The 13,256-nt window shown below is 52.9% G+C and overlaps 1 protein-coding gene across 1 annotated transcript in view; it reads left to right on the forward strand.

The window, feature by feature from the left end:
* Positions 1–13,256, forward strand: part of bcas3 (BCAS3 microtubule associated cell migration factor) — a 127,072-nt gene that overhangs the window by 18,221 nt on the left and 95,595 nt on the right. Inside the window, 6 exon segments of the mRNA XM_049001543.1 lie at positions 5,008–5,115; positions 5,295–5,371; positions 7,214–7,290; positions 7,931–8,014; positions 9,617–9,787; positions 12,051–12,144. Of these exon segments, the coding sequence (XP_048857500.1) occupies positions 5,008–5,115; positions 5,295–5,371; positions 7,214–7,290; positions 7,931–8,014; positions 9,617–9,787; positions 12,051–12,144 (611 nt within the window).

Raw genomic sequence — 13,256 nt, forward strand, 5'->3', positions numbered from 1 at the left:
CCAGCAGCCCTGGCCTGCCAACCCTGATCCAGATGCCTGTCTGTCCTGATCAGTAATCAAATAAAAATATTTATGCCAGGCAACGCCGCTCCCCAGTGATGAAATTCAGATTGTTTGTAATTAACAGAAGCCCATGTAAACCTCACGCGCTAAAAAAGCATTTACTCACAGGAGGGTGGAATGGCGGGGGATGAGTTCACCCCTAGTGCTGTAAGATTTATGGGGGGGGGGACGTAACCAAGGAGCGATTGTGACAAGGGTTCTGTGTTGTGGGGGGCACTGCTTCTTTCTGCAGCATCGGGTTCGAACCTAGAGCAATGGTACTAGGCAAGGGGGGTGGGCAAGCGAGGGTCTCACAGGTGCCGCGGCGGGGTGAGTAATTAAAAACCGTAAACGCCATAAAGATAATTAGAAAAGGCGACGAGAGTGGGGGGGGGGGGGGGGACCTCACGCCCAGCAAATGTGTTTCCAATATGTGTTCCGGAGAAGGTACAGCCAGGACACCCCCGTGTGTGAAGGAGAGGAAATATATTTCTGGCCACGCTGAGGATGCAGAGCTGCGGTTCAACTTTTTACTCTAATTATTTTCCAGCTAATGCCCGCGGCGTGCTGGAATCAAAGGGCCCCCCTCAGGACCCCAGAGGCCTCTGATGTGGCTGCCGTTTGTTGTGTGCTGAGGACTGGGTTTGGAGAGAAGCTGGGGCGTGGGGGGGGGGGGTTAGGGGGGGGGGGTGGGTGCTGAAAATTGTGACAGAATTTTTTTTTTTTTTCCCAGAAACTTCCCCATTGCCACCCACCTCACTTGTTGCTTACAAAAATAGAGTAATTGTTTTCGTCTGTGTGTTTTTTTTGGTCTTGTTTAGGAACTGTTATAAATCAGTATGTCACTGGCAGAGAGGACTGATGTCCATCCAGTGTTTTCAGTTTCCATCCATCTTCAGTTTGTCCAGGCTTTTACTCCAGACCACTTTCTTACACAATGCGGCGCATTCATGACCCGTCATTGATTTTACAAGCCTTTTTAACGATGCCCATATAGAGCAAAATACTTCCATATTTTTATTGGTTTTCTTTAGCGGTGTGGGTTGCCATATGAATCGTAAAGGACTCTTTTCAGTTGCATGCTTGTGCACGTTTGCGTTGCCGTGAAAGTGTGCTACCCAAAATGCCGGCCTGGTTCAGGAAGCTGAGATCTGATCTGTGTGTCGTCTTCCGTCCTCTCGGCAAACCCAGACGCCGCGTACAGCACGGCCTCCATGTTCGTTTCGCTTCTCCCCAGCCACGTAATTGTCCATTAATATTTAGGCCTTGTAAAATCCCCCCTGCCTTCCGGATGTGATGATGTCGCACACCCTCCCCTCCCCTTCCTTGTAAAGAAATTTATTTGCTTGCTTTTTTAGGATATGACCCCCTCCCTCCTCCCGCTGAGCATGCACCCCCCCCCCCCCCCCCCCCCCTGCATGAAGTGTGCGCTTTGCTTTCCACATCCATTGAGTTCAGGTTAATAAAACGTGTGAATGGAAACCTCGCATCTGGGGAAAGGAGATGCACTGTAAGTGGAGCCGCACTGCCCCACCGCCGCCGCTGCCTTCCCTGGAGCTGGAAAAGCAGATGTGAGCCAGTCGGGCTGCTTCTGCTGAGCCTGACATAACGCCGCTAATGACCACTGTAAACCGGAGCGGCCCTGCTCAAATTAAGATGGACGCCCGCTTGTAAAAGTCACGGCCGCCGCATCACGCCGAGATTTATGTGGCCTGGTAGCCGGCGCTCGTTAATAAAAGGATAGGATGTGTCTCGGATGGATGGATCCAGCAGGTGTGCCACTGCTCCCTGTAATTAAAGGCGGGCCGTACAACTTCGGACTGGTTGGCGGCAGTTCCGGCCATCGCGGAGATCCGACGCACTCCGCCCGACAGACCTGACCCTTTACAGGAAAAGGTTTGCAGCTACTCTGGGGGGAGGGGGCAGCCCTCCCTAACATGTCGCCGCGCCACCCACATTGTGCCGTCTCCATGCCCCCCCCAATAATTGAATGATTTGTCTCTGTGACCGGCCTGCTCCAGCGTCCCGCCAAAGGCCAATCGGATTAATCGTAATTGATACATTAAATCTAATGCGATCAGGGCAGCCGACGCGAAGGGCCCAGGGACGGTGCCCGGTTGCACCTTAACATGTGCAAGTCTGACATTCAGACGTGATTCGTAATGATAATCGTAATTTACCGAAGCTTTCAGCTCCTCGCTTTTGTTTTCCAGCGTGAGGAAAATCGTATTAAGGATGACCTCGTATTACTACTCCATTAGTATAGGGTCATTTATTAAAATCCGTAATTCAAGAAAAAAAAAAAAAAAAAACTTGCAGTTATCGTCTAAGAGAGTGCGTTTTTATCCCCGCGAATACATCTTGGGCATGTCGTCCTCTTTTCTTTATGTGTGTATTTGCACTAAAAAGGTTTAAATTCGATTGATCGGACTGTAAAATCATCGATTGTGCTTAAAGACCGGGAGCCCACGGGCCGGTGGATGGCCTGGGAGCACAGCGCCATCGCGCCTCCGAGGTCGGTGCCACGTGGCACGAAGTGCTTAAGCAAGCGCTGCAGCGTCTGTCCAGCCCTGCCGTTACCGTGCCGACAGAGTCACAGACCCCAGTTGGGCTGGCTCATGCTCACTTACCGCGTGGCGTTGCGCCTCCTGCTGGCCGACCCTGACCTGCTCCTGGATCTGGGGGCTCCCTCAGACCCATGGCTTACACAGACTGGACCTCTGGCTCATCACGCCGCGTCTGACAGCCAAGCGCCTCAGAACTTGCGAAGGGAAGTGCAGCAGCCTTTGGGAGTCTTGGTGCGTCATGATCGGGCCTCCTGGTAGGGCGGTGGGGTCGCACTCAAGGACCTGGGCCAGCAGTCACAGCCTGGCACCGGCTCACACAGTCTTAATGGAGCGGACCTGCCCAGCGTGTTTCGAGGGCAGGCGCTGGGTATTCTAAGTGCCCATGAAATGAATGAATGAAGTAAGCAGCTGCATTGTTTATTGGGCAGTGAGGGCCAGCGACTCGACAGTGGGCAGACTGTGACCCTGGCAGCTGTCGCCATGCCGACACTGACTTTGTTTGGCATGTGCCTGGGATTCTTTGCCATAACATGTGTGATCTACTTTAAAATAAAAAAAAACAACAAGCCCTGCACCGTTCACGCAGAGCGAATGTATTCTGACTGAAATAGTGCAGAAAAACAGGATGAGTAAGGACTCATGTGGCTTATGGGGGAGGGGGGGTTGTCTGGTTTTTCTATCATCACTGAGTCTTTTAGGCATCTCTCAGTGGAAGAATTAGGACAAATTAAGAACTGTACGGTTCTCCATCACCGCGATCCGGGACTCAGATCAGGTAGCCTGCACGTGTGATGGCCGCAGCTTTTTTCATTTAACTCCTAAGTGCTTCCATGTTCCTGACAATTTGCGGCCAGTTTAAGACGTCTCGGCTGCCCGGTCCTCCCGCCGGTACGTGCGCGTCCTGACGGCCTGTCGGCTTCTTGACGGCTTTGCCCGCAGCATTTTGCCCGCTGTTTGCGTCTGTCAGGATTACGAATGGAGGAACCAGATCTTTTCCGCCATAAAAAGGAAGAATTTTTAAATGATTGTTAATGCAGACGTGCATTACAGCCTCATTGACACCAGGAGCGGCACAGTTAGAGGACACAGAGATGTGTGCAGATGTGATTTACTGGGCTTTCGTCTGCCCCCAGCCTGTAATAGTCTAAAGATTATATCTTTGCAAGGAAGTCTCTGTTCGTTGACTGTTGACGCATGAAACACTACTGGAAATATTTTGGAGAGACATGACTCAGTACTAACCACTGTTCCTCTGCAAATGTACTCTTCCTTCTCTGGGTCCCTCCTCCTTACGATTTATTAATGACCTGATAGCTTAATGCATAACCTAGTTAACTGGGAGACAGACTCATCAAATGAGGTTGAGCGGATTTCTGTATTTACGTGATTCTCTGTGGAAAGTGGCACTCCTGCAAACATGATGGTATTGATCTGATTCCCCAAGCTGTACAGCACTGCCGCCCACTCCCGCGACCGCCCCCCACCCCCCCACAATGATATCTCCAGACCGCCAGTTTTCAAGGAATTAAAGGTTAATTTCCGAGGTATTGTGACTGACTCCATTAGTTTGTAATGCATCTCTGTGTTTATTAATGGGTCAGAACTTTCACCTCTGATTGGGTCCAGAGATTTTAGGCATGTGTAATTTAAAAAGGCTGACAGCTTCCGAATTTCAGTATTGAGTTTTCCGTGGCAGCGCCCTAGGAAAGGTGCAGTTGTACCGACAGCTTTAAGCAGGAAACGTTAAATGAGTATTGATATCTGAATGACTTTTCCACTGCCAGTGTTTGCATCGAGGCATCTTTTCTTCATCTTTCTTCATTCGTCCGTCAGTCTGTGTCTGTGTTTATCTGTGTCCCTGGCCTCCTTCCTGTTATGTAATCATGGGCATCGTATGAAGCTTATGTTCCTGAAACCTCTGGGCACCTTCAGTGTCTTCCACAATTGTACTGCCTGCCGAGCTGTAGGGGGCCTCGTGGTTAAGGAGCTCAATGGGATTTTTATCTTCATACGTCTGTCTACCAGGGTCCTTGGAGCCCATTGCAAGCAGACAGGGGGACACTTTGGATGGGATGCCGGTCTGTCACAGGACAAGCACAATGGGTAATTTAGACGCCCCACTTGGACTAACTGCAGGTGTTAGGACTGCTGGAGGAAGCCCATTGGGAAGGATATATAAACTCCACACATGCACAGAAGAGGGTGTGGGCGGGGTTCAGCCCCACAGCTCTGGAGGTGCCACCATGCCACTCCAAGTTGGTTCTTCCCGACTAAACATTCATGTTCAATCTCCCTTCAGCTGTTTTGTTGCAATGTTCAGATATCTGCATGGGCAGCACATGTTTTTTGAAGTCTTCTGGCTCTCCAATATGTTCATGTGTGCTTGCGCCCCCTGCAGGACAAGTCCCCCCTACTGCTGTGCAGATTTGTACTCCCTACGGACCGGTGAAATGGTCAAATCCATCCAGTTCAAAACGCCTATCTGTGATCTGCAGTGCAACAAAAGGTATGATTCCGTCCCCAACGCCTTTTTCTTAAGTAGCTGAGAAGTTATTTACATAAAGGCGTATTTTACAGCTGGTCTTTGTTGCTCTGCTGGAGGGACTCGGTATTAAGGTGTGATTTTATGAAGATGATGACGATTTGCTTGAATGCTGTATTTTATACTCAAACTGCAATTCCCAGAATCCTCGTTGTCGTCCTGCAAGAAAAGATCGCCGCCTTCGACAGCTGCACTTTCACTAAAAAATTCTTCGTCACAAGTAAGTCCCGGGGAAGCTCGGCCGTTACACGTCTTAAGGCAAGCGGCCCGTGATTCATGTCCAGTTTCTGCGTAACCCAACAAAATAGCGGTATCACCAAAAGGGGGCCCGTCCCGTGCCATGTTGGTCGCTTGCATGCTGCGGTCGTTGGCCCCCGGCAGCAATGCCGTCATCCTAGTACGTGGACAAACCAGATCTCGCAGCGAGGAGCCTTTGTGTTTACGAGTTTATTCATGTGACCAATCTGTAGGGCCGGCTGAAATGGATGCTGTTTATTTGGCTCTCTGACCGCCTTGACAAAATCCCAAAGTGAAAAAACACAGCACCAGGCCATGTGGAGCTGACTCGGGAACCTCTGTGTTTTCCTGAAGCAGTTTCTGTAATGTACCTTAAATGCACATTATCGCGTCCATTTCTGTAACGTCTAATTCAACCAAAATTAGGCCACATGCTAACGTTTAGCGCCGCTACACTAAACATGGGTTGTCACAATGTATCAGGAAACGGCGTTCTGTCTGTTAGCGTCCTCGTACGACTCGGCACATTACCGTGTCCGTACATTTTCACAATACCAGTGGAACACCAGCGGATCGACGCGCCAGTGCCGAACGGGCCATTAATCACGCGGCTTCTGCTACCGCCGAGCTCTTATGTTTTCTCAGTCTAATGAATCATCGGAGCCAGAGGCCGGCACAGCACAGCGCAGGCGTGGCGGGGATCGCCTTTGCGTTTGTCATCATCAGCAGCGGGGCCTGCGCAGCCCACTTAAGCAAGCTGATTGCATGCCGTAAATTGCCATTAGTGTTGCTTTAATGCGCCATGGCTGTTAGCCACCCCTCTCTGCCGTCCGGGCCACAGGAAATGTGACTCGTCCATAACGCGCCACCGTTAATTGCTTTGGGTGGAGCTTCATTGTTGCTGCGTTTTTTTTTTTTGTTTGTTTTGTTTTTTTTCCTTCCTGTTAGGGGGGGGAAATAAAAAACGAACGTGTTCTTAACTCTGGAAAAGGGATAGCGGTCTCCTCCTGCCCCCCGCTCCTCCTCCGCCTGTTGTGGCGAGGCAAACCTGGGGGTGGGGGGGGGGGGGGGATTGCCCAATTTTATTAACTGCCTGACTTCCTGTTTGTTTTGGGTGCCTATGTGTTTAGGATAGACATGAGTTTGGAGAACAATGCTGAGGGCCCCTCCTCCGCACCGGACGTGTTAAGTGCACGCAATCCCCCCCCCCCCGCGTTGGCTTCCGCACCCAGGAATAACACACAGTTTCTGCCAGAACCCCACATTAGCATTAGCACTCTCCCTCGCTCTACAGCCTGTGCTTGCAGTACCTCGGTTCACAGTGCAGTGTACACAGCGCCTCCCTCGGGCGTCCAGGGGTCGGTGTGTCTGCCGGTCAGTCCGCACAGGAGCCGCCATCGCTCGGCGCGCTGGCTATCGCCGTTTCCATTTCTGAGTCAGGTAATTGACTCAGACGGACAGGCTGCTCCTGCCAACTTGATCTGAGTATCCCAGATGTCTCAGTGGTGGTGCGGCACTGTCTCTCCTCTCCGAATGCACCCCCCACCCCCCCCCCATTACAGCACCAGTCTGACATGCATAGGGTGGTCATGTGATTGTAGTCGCTTTATTATGCTTTGATATTTTTATTTTGCATTTCTAATTTAATTGATGGAATAATTTTAAATGATAAAACGGAAGTACAAATTTCTGTTTTACACCAGCCGATTCAGAGCCTGCTTTATTCTCTGGAACACGGTGGGGTGGGGGCATTTAGCATCGTTACGATCCTTTATTTGGGTCAGACGCTGGTTATGTAATGGCTGTTCTTGCTGCTGTTCCGTAGGCTGCTACCCCTGCCCTGGACCCAACTTGAACCCTGTTGCCCTGGGGGGCCGCTGGCTGGCCTACGCGGAGAACAAGGTGGGCTTCCGGGCTGGAAGCGGGCCCGGCCGGGGCGGCCCGAACGAGCAGAAGCCCACACCGCATCTGGTTCACGGACTCCTGCTTTTTATACGGACAATAATAAAATGTATTTTATTATCGTCGTATAATCTGCCTACGTAAGGCAGGCACCTCGGGAGAAGCCTTAAAAAGTCAGGAACGCATTAAAAATACAGGAAAATGGTAGGGGAATGGATAATGGCGGAAGTCAGATTTAAGGTTTGGTTAGCAGACGGCCGGATGCTTAACAGGCTTATTTTGGGGTCTGCGAGGGAAGCCAGCCTTGATTTTCCCATTTGCCTGGACATTGGGGGGGGGGGGACTTCTGAGCCTCTGCCCAGGTAGCGCGGTGTGGGAAATTGGTGCGTAGCTGGAAAGTGGAATGAGATCTGGTTGAGGATGTAAAAAGGGGGGGGCAGGAGCTGAATGAGGGTGGGGGGTGGTTATTTGGAGTTGTCTTAATGTGTTCCAAACCCCAACAGACAGTTGGGTGCAGACTGAAGCGACCCCCCCCCACCTCCTTTGGGCTAATGACTGGCGGGGTTGTAAATGCTTGAAGCGCCTGGCAATAACAGTGTCTGTGTCAACCCCCCCAAACCCCCCCCCCCCACCTGTACAGCTTATCCGGTGCCACCAGTCACGCGGCGGGGCCTGCGGGGATAACGCCCAGTCCTATACCGCCACCGTCATCAGTGCCGCCAAAGTAAGACCCCCCCCCGCCGTATCGTGGAGACGTGACTCACACACCCTGGGGGGCTGCGGGGTGGAGGGGAGGGGTGGGGGCTCGCTCCGGGGTCATGGGACAAGTGTTTTTTCACTTTGTCTCCCTGAATTCTCTTCCTCTTAATTGCTTCTACATTTCCTGGCACTACATGCTATTTGCCCCCCCAACCCCGTTCTGGGTGCCTGGTGTTTGGGGCCCCAGCTCGGCTCGCGGCCCCTCGTCACCTGACCTCGCTGGAGTGGGGCCCCGTCCTGTTGCAGTAAGCATTCCTTCCATTGATGCGACAGCAAAGGGGCGGACCCCCCTCACCCCCCACCCCATATGGTTTGGGTCTGTTGACCCAGAGGTAGTTAATTGATTTATTAGTGCTACATCTGTATTCCCCGGCCACCTGATCGCCTCCTAATGAGGTCTAACGGCTTACGTGAGAGAAGCACCATTAGCCCTAATGGCGACATGCATCAAACGGAGCATGGCGAAGGTTAGCGGCCAAAATGAGGTTACAGGGCCTGTGCGGAGACAGGCCGTCTGCGGCCCGGCTCTCATTTATAACCATATCCCAGCCTGTGACACCCCCTCTGCTTCAGCCCTCTCTGTAATGGGGAGTTCTTGAGTATGTCAGGGCCGCCAGTGCCCCCCCCCCCGACTGAAGCCCCTGTAAGCTAATGATGAGGGAGGCTATAAGCGAAAAGCATTCATGCTGTGTGCTCCAGGTTAGGGTTTTTGAGTGGGATCTTTCTTTATGGTGGCAGGGGGTTTTAGAGCTTTTGTGGGCCCCTGGTGACCCTCTGCTGATGGGCACCTGCTCGGTCTGGTGACACCCCCCCCCCCCCCCCTCCACTGTGCCAAATTTTTAGTGACTGTGGCAGCTCTGGTGACTGCCTAAGCGAGGGCTTTCTTCTTGCCTGAGTTAATGGAGTGATTGGGGGGGGGGGGGGGTGTTTTGGGTTGGGGCTGAGGCCACTGTGGGGGTAGGGGGGTGGGGAGACCTCATCAGGCATTCAGGCTCTGGGAGCACCGTCGATAGCGCATGGCGCCTGCGGCCTCCTCGACAAGCCACTAACAGACTGTGTGTAAATTGCCGGCCCATCAATTATTAAGAGAAAGCGTTTGCCTCCTAATTGATCAACGCTAATGTGTTTTCTAATCACTGCAGTTTGAGTTTTCAGTGCTAATCAAAACAGTGCCCCATTGATCCGCGGGGGGGGGGGCCTAGTGGCAGACTACGCGGCCCAGACCGGCCCCTGAGCCCGCCACCTCTGGGGGCCTCAGCTGCGGCTGCTCTCACTGCATAATTCCAGTTTCTGGGAATGTTTTTCCTGAAGGTGTATGCGAATAGTCATCCTGGGTGCCATAATCTCCATGATGGTTTTTATGTCCTGCTTATTACTATGAAGTCACTGCTGTGGTCATCTGGGCAGCGGCAGCTTATTAAACTAGTTGCTTCCGGCTGATTCGTGGCATTTTTCGCGAAGTCTTAGCGGCATTATTTTCCTTTTTTTTTTTCTTTTCGTTTTGCATCATACAGAGCTATTTATTGTTCCCAGCTAAACAAGCCTCCCTCTGTCTACCTCCTGACAGACGCTGAAGTCGGGCCTGACGATGGTGGGCAAGGTGGTGACACAGCTGGCTGGCACTTTGCCCACAGGGGTCGCCGAGGAGGAGACGGCCACGCCCAGCGCCGCCCGCCGCAGCCCCCACGTGCCCGGCGTCGTCACCATCATCGACATGCAGTCTGTCGGGGAGGGTCAGGTACGCTGCCTGCGGCGATTAAATGTCTCGTGTTTTGATTCTGCGGTAACACTTTGCCACAAGGGGGCGGAACCATCCAGGGCCAGGTCACGTGACTCAGGGATGCTTCCCTACAGGGCCCTGGCACTGGGCCGCCTGCGGCCTGAGATTAGCGAGGCCAGTGGAAACGAAGGTGAGGCTTGTTTACGAGGCCTGCCTGTGTTCTTCAAACATATTAAGTCTGTATGGAAAAGAACACTTTTAGCCAAGTAAATGTTTTTTTTTTTTTTCTTTCTCCCCCTGCAAACTTTATACTGCTTGTGGGTAACCAGAAACTGCTACCAGGCTTTCAGTTCCTGTGTAAGATCTTTAATGGAGTGTCAGATTTATGAGCCAGTTTAAATGTTTGCAGTTTTTACATATGGGTTTTGTTTTTTTACTCAAAGAAAAGGTTAAGTCAGAACAGATTTTTTTCCTTTTTTTTGTTTCATTTCGTCAGATATGACCTACAGAAAGAGACCTTTAGGTTTGTGGGTTGTTAAAAACCGGTGTAGGTTTAACCTTTTTTATTTGCCCTTAAGAATCGGGTTATCCCCACGTGTAAACGCTGACCGGACCACACACGGCAGCGGCCACTCGGAGGTGTGATTTACTTCGCCAGCTCGCGCGTTCTCAGATCGTGGGCGCTGGGTTATTTTTACGTGTGTAAATACGAGGCTCTGTTGATGTGCCGCAGATCCTCATCTACCTCACAAGAAGCCGGCGGTGAGTCCGCGAGTGTTCCCTTTTCATCGCCTGCGGACCGCTTTGGGCCCCGGGGCGCCGCGAGCACGTCCACACCGCGGCCTTGCACCACAGGCCCGCTTGATCCTGGCCGTCTGCTTTCGGTCCAGTCCTAAAGGCTCACCGGCGGCCCGAAACCGGCACATTCCGGTGGGCGGGGAGGGGGTGCGGGGTGCACAGGCCTGCACTGTGTCATTAGCGATTTTGCAATGAAGTCCTACAGATAAAGGGAGGCAGGAGGCATGGGGGGGGGGGGGGGGGGGGGGCGGCATGGCAGGCTCTGGAGGACGCCGCATTAAAACCAGGGTCCGGATGACGGCTGCCCTCCATCATGCCAGCCCTCATTTGGGCCACCACTGTCGGAGTTGTGACTTGGGGGGGGGGGGTTAGGCTGGCGACTCCTGAATTTGGGCGCCAAGCCCCCTGATCTCCGCTGTAATAGGCTTACTTTCCGAAGGTAGTCCGACACTAATTCCCTTTCAAAGGGAACAACAGGATTCCCTTACAGAACAACATTGTCTGTGTTAGCCTTAATAAACGGGGTCTGGTTTGTGTCAATGAGACATTTTTTGGTCTGAAATAAATGTCTCCGTTTGAGGGCAGGGCTGCTTTTTGTTTTGGGCTGGATCCTATTAAAAGCAGCCGCCGCTTAATGCGACACCCGGCTGGATTTATCACTGCTCGCGCTGCGCGGCTGCAGTCTGGCCTTAGTTATAACCGTCGTCTCCTTCATGGCGAATAGTAACGAAGCCGACTGACTGGAGGACGGCCCCTTCTCAGGCTTCCGCTCCCAAAGGTGGGCTTGTTTTCTGTACAAAGCATGACAAAATAATTTGGGGGAGGACGGCTGCCCCCACCAGGCCTTAAGCCCTTTGCGGGGCTACATTATTGATCTCTCTGGGACAGCGCGGCGCAGGGGCTAGCAGCCGGCTCCTCCTTCTCAATTGGTGCCGTCTGGACACTCAGTGCCCCGTCCGGCCCCCAGTGCCTTTAATGAGGCTGATGATGTTGATTCCCCCCCCCCCCCCCCAATTCGCCTCTTAGCCTCGATCCCATTAGCATGAGCATCTCTAGCCGTCGTTCTGTAGCCCCATACCACCCCTCCCCCCCCACCGGGAGTGAGTGTTATGGTCCCGGTCGTCCATCATGTAACGTTCTGTTCCTGCCGGCACATTCCGTTTTGTGAGGGTTCACGTTCTCACCGGTCCTTCTCTCGGCTCTGACCAAGTGTGGTAACTTCAAGCGTCTAGTATATTAATGCCAAAGCCGTCTGAGTTCTGCCATCCACTAGGGGGCAGCGTGTTCCAATGCAGGCATGTTGATTTGTTAAATCTGTACATATTAACTCACAGTAGTTTTGCATAAAGAGTGCGAATATCGTCACAAATTCCACCCATGGCGTCATGCACGTATGAGAGAAAGGTTGCCGTCGGCAGAATGAGGCAGGTTTCGGGGTTGGGTCTTATTCTGGAAAGCAATGGCGTGTGTTTGTGTGTTTCAGGTCCTGGTCAGCGAAGACACTGACGGCGAGGGTGTGGTGGCTCATTTTCCGGCCCATGACAAACCCATATCCTGCATGGCATTCAACCCCAGCGGTGAGCGGCGGAGGTTGGGGGTCGGGGTGGGCGTGTGGGAGGGGCATGTCCAAATCAACAAAGTTATATTAATTCGCTCCATTCATAGTTGGGGTTGCCACGGCGACTGTGCCAGCTGCGCTCGTACAGTGGATGTCGCAACCTGGGCTCGGCAGGCCGGGCCTGTTCTCCTGCTGGCCCGGTGCCCCTGACCCCAGGGCGACCCTGTTCTGGGGACCGTGGGCCTGTGATGTGGGGCTTCTCCGCAGGTCAGTGTGGGGCCTTCGCCGCCGCCCGCTGATGGCCTGTGGTTCGCACTTCAGAAGCCCCGTCCGACACCTGCTGTGGCCAGGCGGCCCCGCAGGCTTCTGGGAAGGGTGGGGCGGGGCCGCGTCAACAGTATCTACTGTCTCTGGCCTCTGGGCCCCTGCTCGGGTTTCCCCGGCCCCACATCCTCGCGGCAGCGTCGCCGAGGCCATAGCAGGCCGGCCATGCCCCGGACATCTCTCTGATGTGGTGGCTCTGAGCCGAAATGCCCCCTGAGGGTGTTTCACACAAACGTTCATTTTTAGCGGCTTTGGGTCTGGGGAAGAGCGGAACGGGGCACAGGTCAAACCCATAATTCATTTTAAACGCCATTGCCCCCGTTACAACACAGTTTAGGGTGTAAAAACGCAATTAAAGTGGGAAAGTATCGACCTATCCACTACGGAAAGGGGCCGTACCCATGTTGTTTGCCTGCTGTTCCTGCTTTGCTTGCGATGGTCTTTTGCTCACTCTGCACCGTGACGGTACAAAGGCAGAGCAGTGGCTGGTTAATCGCTTAGCAACCATGCTGCATTTCAGACACGGATCTCGCAGATGCAGCCCTGTCTTTGGGTGCCGCATAAATGTCCGATGCGGCAGAGAAACAAACTTTCAGCGAGTGACGGAATTAGGATCGGCGTGTTATCATGTGAGAAAAGGCAGCGGTGTAGGAGCTGGAGGTGAGCTCAGTCTCTCCACACGCTTAGAGGTGCCGTGGGGACCCTTTCTGCACTTCTCTTGCGGCCAAAAAACGTGAAAACTATGCAGGGTTGCGAGTTTGCTGCACCTGCCCTCCTTCTTTGGATGCTGTGATCCCCAGGGTTACA

Source organism: Brienomyrus brachyistius, unplaced genomic scaffold, assembly GCF_023856365.1.
Source record: "Brienomyrus brachyistius isolate T26 unplaced genomic scaffold, BBRACH_0.4 scaffold59, whole genome shotgun sequence".
NCBI lineage: Eukaryota > Metazoa > Chordata > Actinopteri > Osteoglossiformes > Mormyridae > Brienomyrus > Brienomyrus brachyistius.